This window comes from Vicia villosa, unplaced genomic scaffold, assembly GCF_029867415.1.
Source record: "Vicia villosa cultivar HV-30 ecotype Madison, WI unplaced genomic scaffold, Vvil1.0 ctg.004160F_1_1, whole genome shotgun sequence".
In the NCBI taxonomy this organism is placed as follows: Eukaryota; Viridiplantae; Streptophyta; class Magnoliopsida; order Fabales; family Fabaceae; genus Vicia; species Vicia villosa.
In genome coordinates this window covers 148304-164813 of record NW_026706382.1, presented here as the reverse complement: position 1 = coordinate 164813, position 16510 = coordinate 148304, and the positions used below count along the sequence as shown (strand labels likewise).

The following is a 16510-nucleotide window of genomic DNA, read 5'->3' as shown; positions in this document are numbered from 1 at the left end:
AGGTTTCACCGGGAATAATTCCTCTTGGGTGGATGTATCCTATTTTGGTTCTAAGGCTTTTTTTCAAGATGTTTCACCGGGAATAATTCATCTTGAGGTTTGAACTAAAGATCTCTAATTAGGAAAGAGCCTTCACCGGGAAGACATTCTCAATCCTAGGCCATAGTCCTATAATATATATATATATATATATATATATATATATATATATATATATATATATATATATATATATATATATATATATATATAGTTTATTTGTCCTAAGGTTATACTCAGACGTAGTTCTAAACAATTTATATACAGTATATATTTGACACGAAATTAAATGAAAGCTTGTAAATGGAAAGCTATAAAGCCTAACCTGGATGGAGTGGAGGCCTTTGAAGATGTATGTACAAAGCCTTACCAGTAGCTTTATTATTTATTTGCAACGGTTGAATGTTTAATTGTAAACAGTTTAATGTTTTATTTAAAACAGAAGAAGTGAAGATGGACACTAGGTCACATAGGTATTTGAAGAGTTTCACCGGGAATAATGCCCTTCAAATACCAGAAGAATGTTTTGAAAACAGAGAGAAGATTTTGTAAATACAGTTTTTTTGAAGGTTGACAAAAGTCAACTTAATTAGAGTAAAGACAAAGTCTATACCTAATTAAGACCTAAATGATTAGGGTTTTATCACAAAATGTTTACAAAGTAATTAAGTTTTGAAAATCAAATGAAAACTATATTTAAAGTATTTTTTAAAATACTTAAAAAATATGTCATTTTAAACCTAATAAAAATATATCAAATAAATAATATTTTTGTGATTTTTTTGATTATTCATAAAATAGACATGTTTAATGACAAGTGTGTGAAAAATCAAGTGAAAATGATTTAATTTGATAGGTTAATTAATTATATGAAGTTGTAAATAAAAATGAAAGGAAAAGTGGTAAAAATATGGTTTTGTCTCCACCATGGTTTGAACCCACGCCCTTGCAATTACCAGCTCAAAATAACACCATTGGGCCAACGCGCGCTTGGTGTCATAGAGGTAACCCCAATGCCATATGTGTGTTGTCAAGTGTATAGGGCAAAAAAAGAAAATAAAATCAAAAGGCCTGGGGCGAGGGGGATTCGAACCCCAGACCTTGGGCACGCGCTTCACACAAACTCTCTTTACCACTGGGCTATAACGATGTATTCGTTATCTATACGCCTTGTAATAAAAATATATTAAACTTGTCCCTGAATATTTGAAAATGGCGCCACCACCATCTTCATCTTCAACCTCAAGTTCTTCAATTTTTGAATTTCAGAACTTGCTCATCTCTCAACTAAATGGGATGATGTAAACATGAAATTCATTCTAAATTTCCTCACGAATCCATATATGTAACTAATATTGATTTATATTAACTACAACTATCTAATTCTTCAGAAAACACGAAGAACACATAAACCCTAATTTTAAAATTAAATGATGAGTAAGATGAATAAATGAATGATGATAGAGGGTTTTTAATCCTCCGATGATGTTGAACAAACTGGTATCGAGATATATTAAAAAGAGTACTTAAATAAGAGAGTTAGAGTTTGAAAAAATACCTCTGAAAGTGGAGGTCGATGGCTATGGTGGAGGGCTTCTGGCTATGGACAAATGATCACAAAAGCTTCCTGGGGACTCAGTGATGCTAACTGAATACTTATTGCAACTTGAATGCTTCAGAATTGCTCTACCTGACCCCTCCTATTTGAGCTTCAAGTAAAAATGGAAGATCGTGATTCTGCACTTATAGGTAGGCTGTGACCATCTGGATAGCTTCACTACACCTTAAGGAACGTGTTTGAATGCTTGAACTTGTTTGACATCCTCTGAATTGTTCTACAGACCTCCAACTGCTTAAGCTCCAAATTGAAAGTGGCTATGGCGTTTATCCACTTACAGAAGTGATCCAGGTGCTTGGATCACTTCTAATGAACCTCCTTGAGATGTTAGAAGGCTTACTTTCAAAATAAGAGCTCTGATTTGAAGAATTCGATTCTTCTTGCCAAAGAACTTTTGAAAACCATAAGCATGAGGGAGAGAAGGAGAAAGCAAGAATTAGAGTTGCTTTGGTGTCATTAATACTGAGGAATGCACTTGTATTTATAGGCAAAGAGTTCAATGTAATTGTAGAGGAGTGAGCTTGCTTAGTGAAGTCATTTTGGTTTCTTGGCCATGAAGAGATTCAAGGAATCTTGCAAATGTAATCATTAAATTTTCGAGCTAGCTCCCCATCCATTGATCTCTTCTGATCTTAGGGGACAATTCTGATGCAGAGGAGAGGTTCAATTGGTTGGGAGAAGATTCATTTGGTGATTCATCCATTTGCCATAAATTCTCAAATGTAATCATTACATAATCACATGCCTTTGTTTTTGGGAATATTCCTCAATCCTTATGCAATGATGAAAATGAATGCATTGAATCTTTACTTATGTGTTATGGGTCGTGTAGCATCAATTGGTAGAGGTATTTGCACAAATTTGCAAAGTTCCAAATTGTACATGACCTATAATTTCTCTTCATTAGGCCAACTTTGAACAAGCATAACTCCTAGCTCAAAATGAATTTGGAGAAGGTTGAGCATAATTTGGAAAGCCCTTAACATGTACTTCAATTAATTAGTTTGTAGTTTCTTTAAAATCACTTGGGAAAATTGTGTAAAATGGGCCTAAAGTTGGAAGAAAACTAGGTTAAAAACACTTAGAATTTTTTCTAAGTTTTTATGACCTATAACTTCCAAAGCTCATATCTCTTAAATGATTGATCTCTTGAAAAAAGTTCCAATGTGAGAAGTTGTTTTATTTTGAAAGATCTACAACTTTCATGTTGGAAGTTTTTTGAGTTGTGTAGGTGAAATTTTGAGATCCATGAACTAGGTCAAAATGCACTAGTTTGACTTTTTGTCGACTTTTTTATTCTTGATGAATTTTCTTGATTTTCTTTGGTAAAATGACTTCAATAATCATATGTTGATGATATTGATCCTTAAAAGTCATGGTTGGACCAAAAATCCTAAAAGTCAAAGGTGATCTTGTATAGTTGACTTTTTCCAAATGAAGTGAAATCTTGGACTTCTATGATGAATCAAGCTCTCCTCCTCAAATGAATGGTATGAATGGATTATATTGAGGTAATAGAAGTTCTTGAGCCATGTTTTGAGTTGTGGACCCATGTCCTGATTAAAAGTAAACTGTCCAGGTGAATTAGGTTTGAAACCCTAATTGTAGATCAGATGAAATTGATGACTGTAGGTCTTGAAGTGAAGTACAATTCCCAATGGATATTATCATATGGATCATTTGAAGATGATTGAAACCTTTGAGTGATGCCCTTGAGCTTTGTAGGGTTTCCCAAATGTGGTCCCTGATTTTAGTCCTTGATGGGCTCAAAACCCTAGCTGAGCAAACCTGAGTCTAGGTGACTGGTGTCTAATCAATCATAGGTGAATGAATGAATCATTGGAGTCCTGTGATTGTATTAGAGGTTAATCTCATATTGATTGGTCCTTTGCCTGAACTCTCTTGTCCTTGAGCACCCTCGATTGAGTACCAGATGAATAAGTGATTGTTCTGAGTACCTGTCTTGAAATGTCTGGAGATGTGACATCTCAAGGGGGTCAAAATTAGGGTATGAAAAGAATCAAGTTTCAGGAGCTGCCAGAAGATCAAAGAAAATTTTAACAAAAGCACCTAATGACATCCGGACTAGAGATATGACAAGGGAAGATCATCTGATCAAGAAGGGCATTGCTCTGAACATTGTCCCAAGGAAGGTATCCATCAACAGTCAGGTTCACCTGAGAGTGGAGACACTAGGGATAGACCAAGTTTCAAGTTTCTGGATGGAAAGAGCACAAGACTCACAGCCAAACTTGAAAATTCAAGAAAGTAAGGAGAGGAGGATTCTTCTTATCACAACTGAAGATGAGAATCTGATGACAGGTATGATTCCTACAAATCTTTTAGGCTGGTCTAAACCGAGCTGGATACACCAAAGTTTATCTCACCAGAATATAGAGTGGAATGTCATAACTATGCCCTGCTACATCAAAAACTATGTGGAGGACAAACAAACCTTATGCAAAGGTCAACTATTGATCTAGGTATTGTTAATAAGCTAGACGTGAAGATCCTCCTTGGTCACAACAGGATCCTTCAGCTAACATCCCACCACAATAACTCTAGTGTAATCACAAAGTACAATTTTTCCACAGAAAAAGGTTTAGAGCTAACTCACCTCATTGAGATGCCTCAACAATCTCTGTTCATCTCGCTCAAAACAACGTCTTGTCCACACAGGCATACAAAAGTGACCAATCCTAAAAGAATGAGAATGATGCATGATGATTCTAACGAAAGTGAAGAGAATGTTTCTGACAAAATCAATGACATTTTCACAAAAGCTATTGATGCTACACAGTTTGAAAACTTGCAAGGCAAGTTAGGACTTGCGTCCTTGAGGAACCATAGAGTTCACAACAACAACAATATATATATATATATATATATATATATATATATATATATATATATATATATATATATATATATATATATATATATATATATATATATATATATATATATATATATATATATATATATATACAGGGGGAGAAGACATTTTGTTGGCCTTGGCAACTTTTGTGGCCAAACAGGGAGAGAAGAAGTAATGTGTCACCCCAGAACAACATATGATGCTCCAGCTGGTAAGGGTAAACAGAGAGTTACTCAGGGCCAGAGATCTAGTGGGGGAGGTGCTCCTCCTAATGTGACTTGTTTCAATTGCGCGAAACCTGGCCATAAGAGTACTGCGTGCAACATTGAGGTGAAGAAATGTTTTCGCTGTGGTAAGATGGGACATGCTATGTCAGATTGTAAGCATAAGGAAATGGTTTGTTTTAACTGCGGTGAAGAAAGACACATTGGAAGTCAGTGTTCGAAACCAAAGAAGGCACAAGTTGGTGGAAGAGTGTTTGCTTTGGTTGGAACTCAGACACAGAATGAGGACAGACTTATCAGAGGTACATGTTTCATAAATAGTACTCCTTTAATTACTATTATTGATACTGGTGCTACTCATTGTTTTATTGCTGCTGATTGCATTAAAAGATTGGGTCTTGTGTTATCTTCTATGAATGGTGAGATGGTAGTTGAGGTTCCAGCTAAAGGATTAGTGACTACTTCTCTAGTATGTTTGAAGTGTCCTTTGTCGATCTTCAATAGGAACTTCGCTGTTGATTTAGTTTGTTCGCCATTAAGTGGGATGGATGTAATTTTGGGGATGAACTGGTTAGAGTATAACTATGTTCATATTAATTGTTATAACAAGACTGTGAGGTTTTCATCTGCTGAAGAGGAAGAAGCTGGTTTGGTGTCACCAAAGCAGTTTCGTCAGTTGCTGAAGGAAGGAGCTGAGATGTTCTCATTGATGGCAACATTGTCAATTGAGAATCAAACTATAATTAATGAGTTGCAGGTGGTGCGTGAGTTTCCTGAAGTTTTCCCGGATGAGATTCCTGATGTACCGCCAGAAAGAGATGTTGAATTTGCAATTGATCTTGTACCTGGTACCAGACCTGTTTCTATGGCACCGTACAGAATGTCTGCATCTGAATTGGCTGAATTAAAGAAGCAACTGGAGGACTTACTTGAGAAGAAGTTTGTCAGACCGAGTGTATCACCGTGGGGAGCTCCAGTGCTGTTGGTAAAGAAGAAAGATGGAAGTATGAGGCTCTGTGTTGATTACAGACAACTGAATAAAGTAATGATTAATAACAGGTATCCGCTACCAAGAATAGATGATTTGATGGACCAATTGGTGGGTGCCAGTGTATTTAGCAAGATTGATCTGAGATCGGGTTATCATCAGATTAAAGTAAGAGATGAAGATATTTAGAAGACGGCGTTTAGAACGAGGTATGGACACTATGAATATTCTGTGATTCCTTTCGGTGTTACTAATGCGCCGGGAGTATTCATGGAGTATATGAATCGTATCTTCCGAGAATATTTGGATTTGTTTGTCGTAGTGTTCATAGACGACATCTTGATATATTCAAAGTCAGAAGAAGAACATGTGGATCATTTGAGGACGGTGTTGCAAGTGCTGAAAGAAAGAAAGTTGAATGCGAAGATGTCCAAGTGCGAGTTTTGGTTGAGAGAAGTCAGTTTTCTTAGTCATGTCGTATCTGGTAGTGGCATTGCTGTAGATCCATCAAAGGTAAATGCTGTGTTGCAATGGGAATCTCCGAAGTCAGCTACTGAGATTAGAAGTTTCTTGGGTCTAGCCGGTTACTACAGACAGTTTATCGAAGGTTTCTCTTAGTTGGCACTTCCGTTGACCAAGTTGACTTGTAAAGGTAAAGCGTTTGTGTGGGATGCACAATGTGAATAGAGATTTGTAGAGTTGAAGAAGAGATTGACGACGGCTCCGGTTTTGACGTTACCTAATCCGGGAGAACCTTTTGTGGTGTATTGTGATGCTTCTCTGATGGGCTTAGGTGGTGTGCTTATGCACAATGATAAGGTTGTAGCTTATGCGTCGACGCAGTTGAGAAGTCATGAAAAGAACTACCCTACGCATGATTTGGAGCTTCCTGCAGTTGTTTTTGTGCTGAAAATTTGGAGACATCATCTCTATGGTTCTAGATTTTAAGTTTATAATGACCATAAGAGTTTAAAGTATTTATTTGATCAGAAGGAGCTGAATATGAGACAGAGAAGGTGGTTAGAACTGCTGAAAGATTATGATTTCGGTTTGAATTATCACCCAGGTAAAGCTAATGCTGTGGCTGATGCTCTAAGCTGAAAGACCTTGCATATGTCAGCTATGATGGTTAAGGAGTTGGAATTGATTGAGCAGTTCCGAGATATAAGTTTAGTTTGTGAAGTGACACCGCAGAGTGTTAAGTTGGGAATGCTTAAGGTTAATAATGATTTTCTGGATAATATCAAGGAGGCTCAGAAGTTGGATGTGAAGCTAGTGGACATCATGGTTGGTTGTGGCCAATCAGAGAAAAGTGACTTTAAGATAGATGCGCATGGTGTGTTGAGACTGCAGGATCGAATTTGTATTCCTGAGGATGATGATATCAGGAGGATGATTCTAGAAGAAGGTCACAGGAGTAACTTGAGTATCCATCCTGGAGCTACTAAAAAGTATCAGGATTTAAAGAAGATATTTTGGTGGCCAGGAATGAAAGAAGATGTGGCACGGTTTGTGTATGCGTGTTTGACTTGTCAGAAATCGAAAGTTGAACACCAGAAGCCTGCGGGGTTGATGCAACCGTTAGAAATCCCAGAATGGAAATGGGATAGCATTTCGATGGATTTTGTGACGGGGTTACCTAATACTGCAAGAGGATATGATTCGATATGGGTGATTGTTGATAGGTTTACAAAGTCAGCTCATTTTATACCTATTAACATCACATATCCAATTGCAAAGTTGGCAGAGATCTACATCAGAGTGATTGTGAAGTTGCATGGCGTTCCTTTGTGTATTGTGTCGGATAGAGATCCGAGATTCACTTCTGATTTTTGGAAGAGCTTGCAAGAAGGTTTGGGTTCTAAGTTAAGATTGAGTTCGGCGTATCATCCGCAGACGGATGGTCAGACAGAGAGGACTATTCAATCGTTGGAGGATTTGTTGAGAGCATGTGTTCTCGAGCAGGGAGGTTCGTGGGATACCTATCTTCCATTGATCGAATTTACTTATAATAATAGTCACCATTCTAGTATTGGAATAACTCCTTTTTAAGCTTTGTATGGCCGGAGGTGTAGGACTCCGCTATGTTGGCATGAATCTGGAGAAAGTGTAGTACTTGGACCGGAGATTGTTCGAGAAACTTCTGAAAAAGTTAAGTTAATCCGAGAAAAGATGAAAGCTTCTCAGAGTAGTCAGAAGAGCTATCATGACAAGAGAAGGAAGGATTTGGAATTTCAAGCTGGTGACCATGTGTTTTTGAGAGTCACACCCGTGACTGGTGTGGGGCGAGCCTTGAAGTCTAAGAAGCTCACTCCTCGTTTTATTGGCCCGTATCAGATATTAGACAGAGTTGGGCAAGTTGCTTACCGTGTGGCGTTACCGCCAAAACTTTCGAATTTGCATGATGTGTTTCATGTGTCGCAGCTCCGGAAGTACATTTCAGATCTGTCTCATGTGGTTAGTATGGATGATGTGCAAGTGCGGGACAATCTTACTGTGGAGACTAAGCCTGTACGAATCGCGGATCGTTAAATGAAGACTTTAAGAGGAAAGGAGATTGCATTGGTGAAAGTTGTTTGGTTGGGAGCAGCCGGAGAAAGTATGACTTGGGAATTGGAGAGCAGGATGCGGGAATCCTATCCAGAGTTGTTTGTCTCAGGTAAATTTTCGAGGACGAAAATATTCTAAGTGGGGGAGAGTTGTAACGCCCGTATTTAATTAATTATTAAATATTTTTTTGATTTGTTTTGAATATTTGATGAATATGTCGAATATGTGGTTAAGTCGTTAAATTGGTAGTCGAGAAATTAATATTATTAATAATATTAGTTTAGTAGAATTATTAATTTAATAGTTAAGTTAAGTTGGGTGGTAATAGCAAAAATTAAAGTGACTACCAGTAAACCCATTAAGACCCATAGTGGCCCTTTTATTTTATTAAGTCTTAAAATTTCTAATAGTTAGAAGTAGTAGTTAACAAAACCAAAAGAAAAGAAAAAGTCTCACGTAGCAGCGTAAAGGGAAACAAGGGTTTGGTGCTGGCAGTTCAAGGTTGCTGTCTTATAGTTCAGATCCCGATCAAATTTTTGAGCTTCCTTCAATCCAATCAGGTAAGGGTGGGGTTCAAATCTTATAACCGGGATTATGATAGTTAGTATGTAGGATTGGGATTTTTATAATTTTCTATTATGTGCTATCGATTGTATTGGAATTGGTATATTTTAGAGACCCATTCATTATTGGAATTGAATTGATAATACTTGAATTGGTATATTTTAGAGACCCATTCATTTTTAGAGACCCATTCATTATTTTAGAGACCCATCTATTATGTGTCTATACTTGTTTCCACTTGAAAAGTATTAAATTGATGATACCTATGAGATACCCATCGCCTACTTGTTGATTTTTGGAAGAAAAGAAAAGTAGTATGTCACTCTGTAGGAACCGCAGAAACCCACTGGTAGAATTGGAGTCTATGAAATGTTTCTAATTATTAATAGCCACTGTCACTTGTTAGAAATTGGAAGAAAATAAGGTGAGGTATCACTTTTCTTTGGAACCTCTGTACCGCCAGTACACTAGCATTGGAGTTAAAGATATTCATTTAATGTATGGATAGCACTTGATTATTTTATCCTTCCTGTACATGCTTGTAGGTTGCATCATAGAATAATTTTATACTCTTAGCAACCTTGTGTCCATTAGTCTAATCCATGGAAATATAATCTACCTATAATAATAGTACCTGATATGTTCATTTTCTAAATTGAATATAGTTAGAAGTTCCTTAGAAGGTTAGAAATTTAGTGGAATATAGTGCATCTTTAGTGGAGCAAATAAGGACAGTGAGAGTAAATTTTTAACAGTGTATAGTAAATTAGTATCACTGATATTTTTATGACAGCAAAATTTTGGTAGTAGAAAGAGTAATTATATCAGTAAGTAAATTTCGACAGAATAGTAAAATGATAGTAGTAATTAGCAGTATATAAAATCAGTACCGAATTAGTCGATTTAGCCGAATTAAGTGGAGAAATCATTTGTCTGGAATTAATTGAATTTTTTCGGGGTAAGTCGGATATACTAGTAGGTAATAATGGTGGGTTTGTTTTGTTGAAACATTAATAGTAGAGTATTAAAACAGTCCCGAATTAGCCGAATAGTCAAATTAAGCGGAAAAAATTAGTTGTTCGGAATTTAACAAAAATTTACGGGGTAGTTCGTGAATATGAGTAGATACGTGAATTGTGTTTATTTTGGTAAATTTAAGTTGAATGCGTGGAATTGCAGGTACATTGATTGAGTTGATTTTGTCCCAATTATGGACAAAATTTTATTGGAGGTTTAAATAGCCAAAGTTGAAAGTTGATTAAGTTGTTCTAAGTTGCATTGTTGTGTGAATGTTGTTGATTGTATGTCATTCATAGTGTCGCATACATTGCATCGTTTAAGTTGGCCTTGATGGCATCCGATTAAGTTGGCCTTGATGGCACCCGTTTAAGTTGAAAATGCCTCGATAACCTGGCATATGATTAAGTTGGGAGTTCTACTCCGAATGGTACCACATTCATTTGCACAAGTTGAGTCTCATTGAGTCGTATTGATGAAGTTGTTTTTATGTTGAGTATTGAATGGTTGTGTGGTGATTGTCGCAAAGTGGTGAATATTGTATGATCCTAGTCTAACATAATATTTATCATACTCTTGCTTATATTATTCGATATCTCACCCCTTCTGTTTGAATGTTACCCTTTGTTGGTAACGTGCAGGTAACCAAGGAGAGTAGTTGTTATCATTTTTAGTTCGAGAGGGTGTCATTGCTCTAATACGTAGCACTCGGGGGGAATGAACGCTTATTTGAACTTCCTTTGTTGTTTTTAGTTGAACTCAAGTTGTTATTTTAAAGAATTACTTTGACTTATGTTGTTTATTTTAATAGATGCTACGACAATTGAAGTTTATGTTGACATTGAAATTATGTCGAATAATCCGCTACGTGGTTTTTAATTGAAAGTTATTTGAGTTGAGACTATACAGGTTGTGATTTTATTGTTACAGGTGTGCTATGTATCTCTAATTGCAAGTATGCAAAATAAGTTTTGTGTATTAAGTGGAAATGTGATATCCCAAAGATTGTTAATTTTTTTGAAATTTACTCTGATTATATTGTATCATAAAAGTTGGGTAGATTTGGGATGTTACAGTGTGACAGGTTGTTTTAGCCAAAAAAATTTCAAAGGGGTAGGTCGAAGGTGTTTTCATGATTGGCTGCATCTGTGGTAAAACATACCTGGTTAATATCGTGTTATGCAAGCTGCATATGTGTGAAGCTAATACAGGTTCTGTAGTGAATGTCATGACCGATGTCATGACATCCGTGTGTGACAGCAGGAGCTATTATTGTTTATTAAATGTGTTTCCTGATTTCTCTCAATTATCAGTTTAGGAAACCTTTTATTGTATGCTGAATATTTCGTCGAGAAGATCATGCTGACAACACATTTTGTAAACAACCAAATGACGTGTAAATTAGGTTAACTTGGTTAACCCTAATTTGTTTCTAAAATAAGCCCAAGGCCCAAGAGTTGCATATAAAAAGACTGCAATCCTAATTTGGAACGCAGATAGAAGATTTTGTGAATTGTGAAGAATCGTAGTTCTGTAGCTGTCTCTTGTGATCCAAGCAATTGTTCTTGATGATTGCTTTGGAATAGGTTGTGTGTGTTTATTGTCACTCTAAGCTTTTAAGCACGAGTGTGTGTCTCTTGATTGAAGCTTTTAAGCAGATCAAGGTGTGTTTTTGAAGAGTGTCTTCTCTCTGTAATTGTTTATGTTTATGTGTAGGTTGAAATTGCATTGGGTAGGTTTTAAGTGAGGAGTTATAAACAGGGGAGTTTAACTCCGAATTAATTTTGCTTATATTGGATTCCCTCCTTGGCTTGGTAGCCCCCAGAGTAGTTTGTTTGAACCGAACTGGGTAAACAATTCTGTGTGTTTTTTATTGTTTTATGCTGTTCTATTATAATTATTTGTACTGTGTAATTGTGGATGTCATAACATCCAGTAAGACATCGAGCGTGTGTTACTAGAATTTTCACTAAGATTAGAAAAGGCTAAACATATTAAGGCTAAAAAAGAAAAGATAACTTTCATAGATTATGATTCGACAGATCCCATTTATGAGGCTGATTATGCCTCACCGACAGAAGTCGAAGTTGACGTGGGTGAAATGAATCCAGGATCTGCATATGAGTGTCAGTCGTTCTTACCCGCACAAGGGAAAAATCCCGTCGAAAACAACCCAAAATTTCCTTAAAAAACTTATACTTTTGATGTCACAAAGTGAGAAGAAATTTTTGACGTGTTAGTTAAAGATGGTCAAATGGTAGTACCACAAGGTACCAATATGCCACCATTAGAGCAGAGAAAAAAGAGGGGATTTTGTAAGTATCATAATTATTGGGGTCACAATACATCTAACTGTTATCTTTATCAGGGATCTTGTTCCTAAATCAATCCAAGAAGGCAGGCTGAAGTTTGTTGGCCGCAAGATGAAGATCGACGCGGATCCTCTTCACCAGGAAGAAGCTTTGTTCGTTGACCCAGTTGAGATCAACATGGTCGAAATAATGGAGTATAATGATGTTGACATGGTGGAAGAGACTGGTGAAAGCCCTGACGTCGACTTGGCTGAGGTTTTAAAGGTTGCTGCTAAAAACTTTCAAAGGCTGCAACTTGGAAAAAATGAGGATAAGTGGGCTGGCTAGAGACGTTATCCACTAAAGGAGGGAACCTCAAGATGGACCATGGGAAACTCCCAGTCAAGGCCAAGAAGTTATGTGCCGTCGGCTGGTGCTCCTAGGGGTACCCGGATCAAGCCTCAAGGAAGGTTGGAAGTACCTCAAGGTGCTGTTGCTGCCGCCAGAGGAGGTTTGGCTGTTAACTACATACGTGAGTTTAAGTCTGAAAAGAAGACTCATGTTTCTGAAAATTATTTAGGAAAGAATCCTATGACAAGAACTCAATGGAGACGATTTCAACATCGCAAGCAAGCTGAGAGAGAGGCTGCTAAGGAGAAATCTGAAAAGAATATGGCAAAAGAGGCCAATTCTGGGAAAAAAGGTTGTTGTGAAGGTTGATAATGCTGCTAAGTAGAGAATTATGGAGTACGTGTGTCGACCAAGTAGTGGAAATTATTCTGATGAAGTAACTAATGATTTCAAGTCGGAATCTGAAGCAAGTTTGGACATCCTAGTTAATGTGGTGTCGATCTTGCCAAAAGAATATAACTGCATCACAGAGGTAGAGGAATCGGCAGATGCCGACGCTGAAGAAATGGCTTTGTATAAGCCAAAGTGTTACTTTATTGTGAATGATGGCTCTTGGATTAATCGAGAGGCAGTTTTTGAGAGGCCTACCTTGGCTAAGAGAAGTCATCTGAAGCCTTTGTTGATTAGAGCCAAAATGGAGGGAGTGACTATTAACAAAGTATTGGGTGATTGTGGTGCTACTGTGAATATCATGCCACATCACATATTGAAGAAAATAGGCAAATATGACACAAATGTAAGGTCCAACAATGTGGTTTTGTCAGATTATGGGGGAAAGACCAAAAGCACCATGGGGGTTATTATGGTTGATATCACTGTCGGATCGGTAACTAGGCCGACATTATTTATGGTGATTGACGCTAAACCTAGCTATAACCTGTTGGTAGGAAGAGAATGGCTTCATGGTGTGGGTGCAGTGCCATCTTCTGTAACACCCTTCTAAATACCCCGAATAACATAGTGCATAATCAGAGTTAAACATGAATTCAAGGGCGTCACAATTTAAAACAATTATACATACCAGGTGTAATCATGCCCTACTGAGAAAACAACATATAATTAATTCAAACTCATATTTTATCACAACGGAAAATCAATAATAGTTGGATACTCCATGAAACATCATTCATAAGGATCTAAGTCTTTTATTCCAACAAAAGAGAATTATCCAAACCAAATAATAAAGAAATAAAAGAGTATGATAACTCTAAAAACACGTGTTCCCAGTGTTACAAGTATTCAGAGCATGACACTAACACCTAATTATTAGACTAAAAGCGATAGCTCCCTAAAAGCCATCCTCACCAAACATCTAAGCCACTTAGCTTCAATCTGAAAAATAAGAGTAAGGGTGAGACTACATCATAAATTAAATAGCATTATAAATCGTCAGATATAGAATTCATAAGCAGTTATTCACCTTACTTAGCATATTCAGATTATTCAATTCATACCAATCACAAGTACAAGTCAAGAGTATGCGCCAAAAACACAACACAATCATAACACCAGATTTCATCATGAAATGTCACAATTTATACAAAGACAATGCAGACTCTTATGCATGTGGTACCAGCGACAAGTGAACCATGTCACCAACACTGATCCCTCAATTGGATACAGTCTCATCGATTCGTCCGCGTCACCAGAACAGAATCCAGTCTCACCTCCCATATCCCGGGCTTGGCTATTGACGATACACACCCGATTCCCCACAATGGGAACCAGTGTCACCAAAATGCATATGCATGCAAACCACCAAGCATGCAACACCATTCATCAAAACACACGATAACAACATTTACCATGAATAACATCCATTTTCATAACAAGCAGAAGTAATCACATTATAACAACACGCATCATTGCATATATTCAATTATGCAAACAACAAACCATTGCACATCATCAAACATGCAAAACAAGAATAAACCACATTTGGAGAAATTGATACTTTTCAAAATAAAATCAAGTTATTGTTGTTTTCTTTATTTTATATGGTAGAGTATTTAATTTAAGAAAGAACATCCAAAACGGCGTCTAAAACGGACTTACGGTTTGAAAATTAGAAGTTTTTAAAGTTAAGTAAAATTTAAGAAAAATCTGTGGAACCTGGTTCCTCCCCAAGTGGGAACCGGTTCCTGAAACCCAGAATTTCCTCGCTTCGGATTTTTACTATGGGAACCCGGTTCCTCCCATCTGGGATCCGGTTCCTGATGCTTCTGTAGCAGAAAAACTCCAATTTATTGTCTTTACTTCATTCCTACCTTCACTATCAACACCAAATACGAACCCACACATTATAGTGACCAATTTTCATCAGTTTCTATGATTCTAACACAACAACAATGCAATTTTACTATCATCCATTAATTATAACAAACCGATTGCATCATATTCATCAAATTGGGCATGTCAGTGTCAGAATCTCATAAACCCTAACATCCTAAATAGAGGTTCAAACTCTTAATCTATTCTACCATCATCAAAACTATAATACTAGTTAATAAAGAATAGTTACCCCTTACCTTGATGGATATTCTTGAATTGATCCTTGAACTTTGAAGTTTTTCCTCCTTCCTTTGCTTTTCTCACTTCTACGATCAAAATCTTTTCTCCCAACTCTTCTCTTGTTCCTCTTTTTTTCTACTTTCCCAATAATAAAATAATAATAGAATTAGGACTAAGTGTAGAGCTTTTTACTCCATACACCCCCTAATTACCCCTCACACCCTAAAAGTCCAATATTCTCTTTTTATTCATTTATTTCATTATTTTTAAAAATATTCATAAACTAAATTTTAATTAAATAATTAACCAAAATTCAATTTATTTAGTAATTTAAAAATATGGGTGTTACATCTTCAGCACACCATCATTTGATAATCTGGAGAGAAGATGGGGTTGTTGAAAACATTGAAGCGGATCAAGGTTATTTCTTGGCGACGTGAACAATGTTGGGAAGAGAGAGTTTAAAATAAAATTGGCTAACATTTTCCCCTGTTTTCCAGTTGAAGATGTCTATTCTGACCTAATTGAAGCCTTTGTTTCATTGACATTATATGATACTCATGGTTTCATCTGGGATGTTGAACGATTAGAGGATCCATATGAAGAAATCTGGCCGACAGGCTGGGAAAATGATCCTGATGATGTCTGAGCTAAAAGCTCTAAAGAGGATTTCGGCATACGTTGCCGAAAACAAGTTAAAAATGGCCTTGGAGGCTGAGAGAAAAAATAAGGCTGTCGAAGTCTGTGTTTCACAAGAAGAGGATAATTTGACTTTGGAACCAAAGCCTCTTGATAAGTTAAGTATAATTGCAGGAAACGTCGACTTGCAACGTCTAGAGATTGTTAAGAACTAAAAATTGAGGTAGTATATTTACTTAAAGACTTTAGAGATTGTTTTGCTTGGGACTATAACAAGATGCCTGGTTTAAGTAGGGATTTGGTGGAATTAAAACTGCCATTAAAAGCTGGAAAAAGTCAGTAAAGCAGACACCTAGGCATTTTGCGCCTTATGTAATGTCGAAGATCAAAGCATAGATAGAAAGGCTCCTCAAAAGAAAGTTTATCAGAATTACCAGGTATGTCGATTGGTTGGCCAATATTGTGCCAGTAATTAAGAAGAATGGATCCTTAAGAGTGTGCATTGATTTTAGGGATCTAAATGCTGCCACTCCTAAAGATGAGTATGCAATGCCTGTGGCAGAAATGTTGGTCGACTCTGTTGCTGGTTTTGAATATTTAAGCTTGCTTGATGGTTATTCAGGTTATAATCAAATTTTCATTGCAGAGGAGGATGTGCCGAAAACAGCATTTCGGTGTCTGGGAGCCTTAGGCACATATGAGTGGGTTGTCATGCCATTCAGCCTGAAAAACGCCAGAGAACCATATCAAAGGGTAATGAATTCAATGTTTCATGATTTT

General features: G+C 36.8%; 1 protein-coding gene across 1 annotated transcript; it reads left to right on the top strand.

Moving 5' to 3' along the window:
• The first annotated feature begins 3750 nt into the window (after positions 1–3750).
• LOC131641848 (uncharacterized) lies at positions 3751–6004 on the top strand. The gene is made up of 3 exons (XM_058912145.1): positions 3751–3979; positions 4252–4473; positions 4696–6004. The coding sequence occupies exons 1-3, from the start codon at positions 3751–3753 to the stop codon at positions 5934–5936; spliced, it is 1692 nt and encodes a 563-aa protein (XP_058768128.1). The 3' UTR covers positions 5937–6004.
• Positions 6005–16510: the final 10506 nt, after the last annotated feature.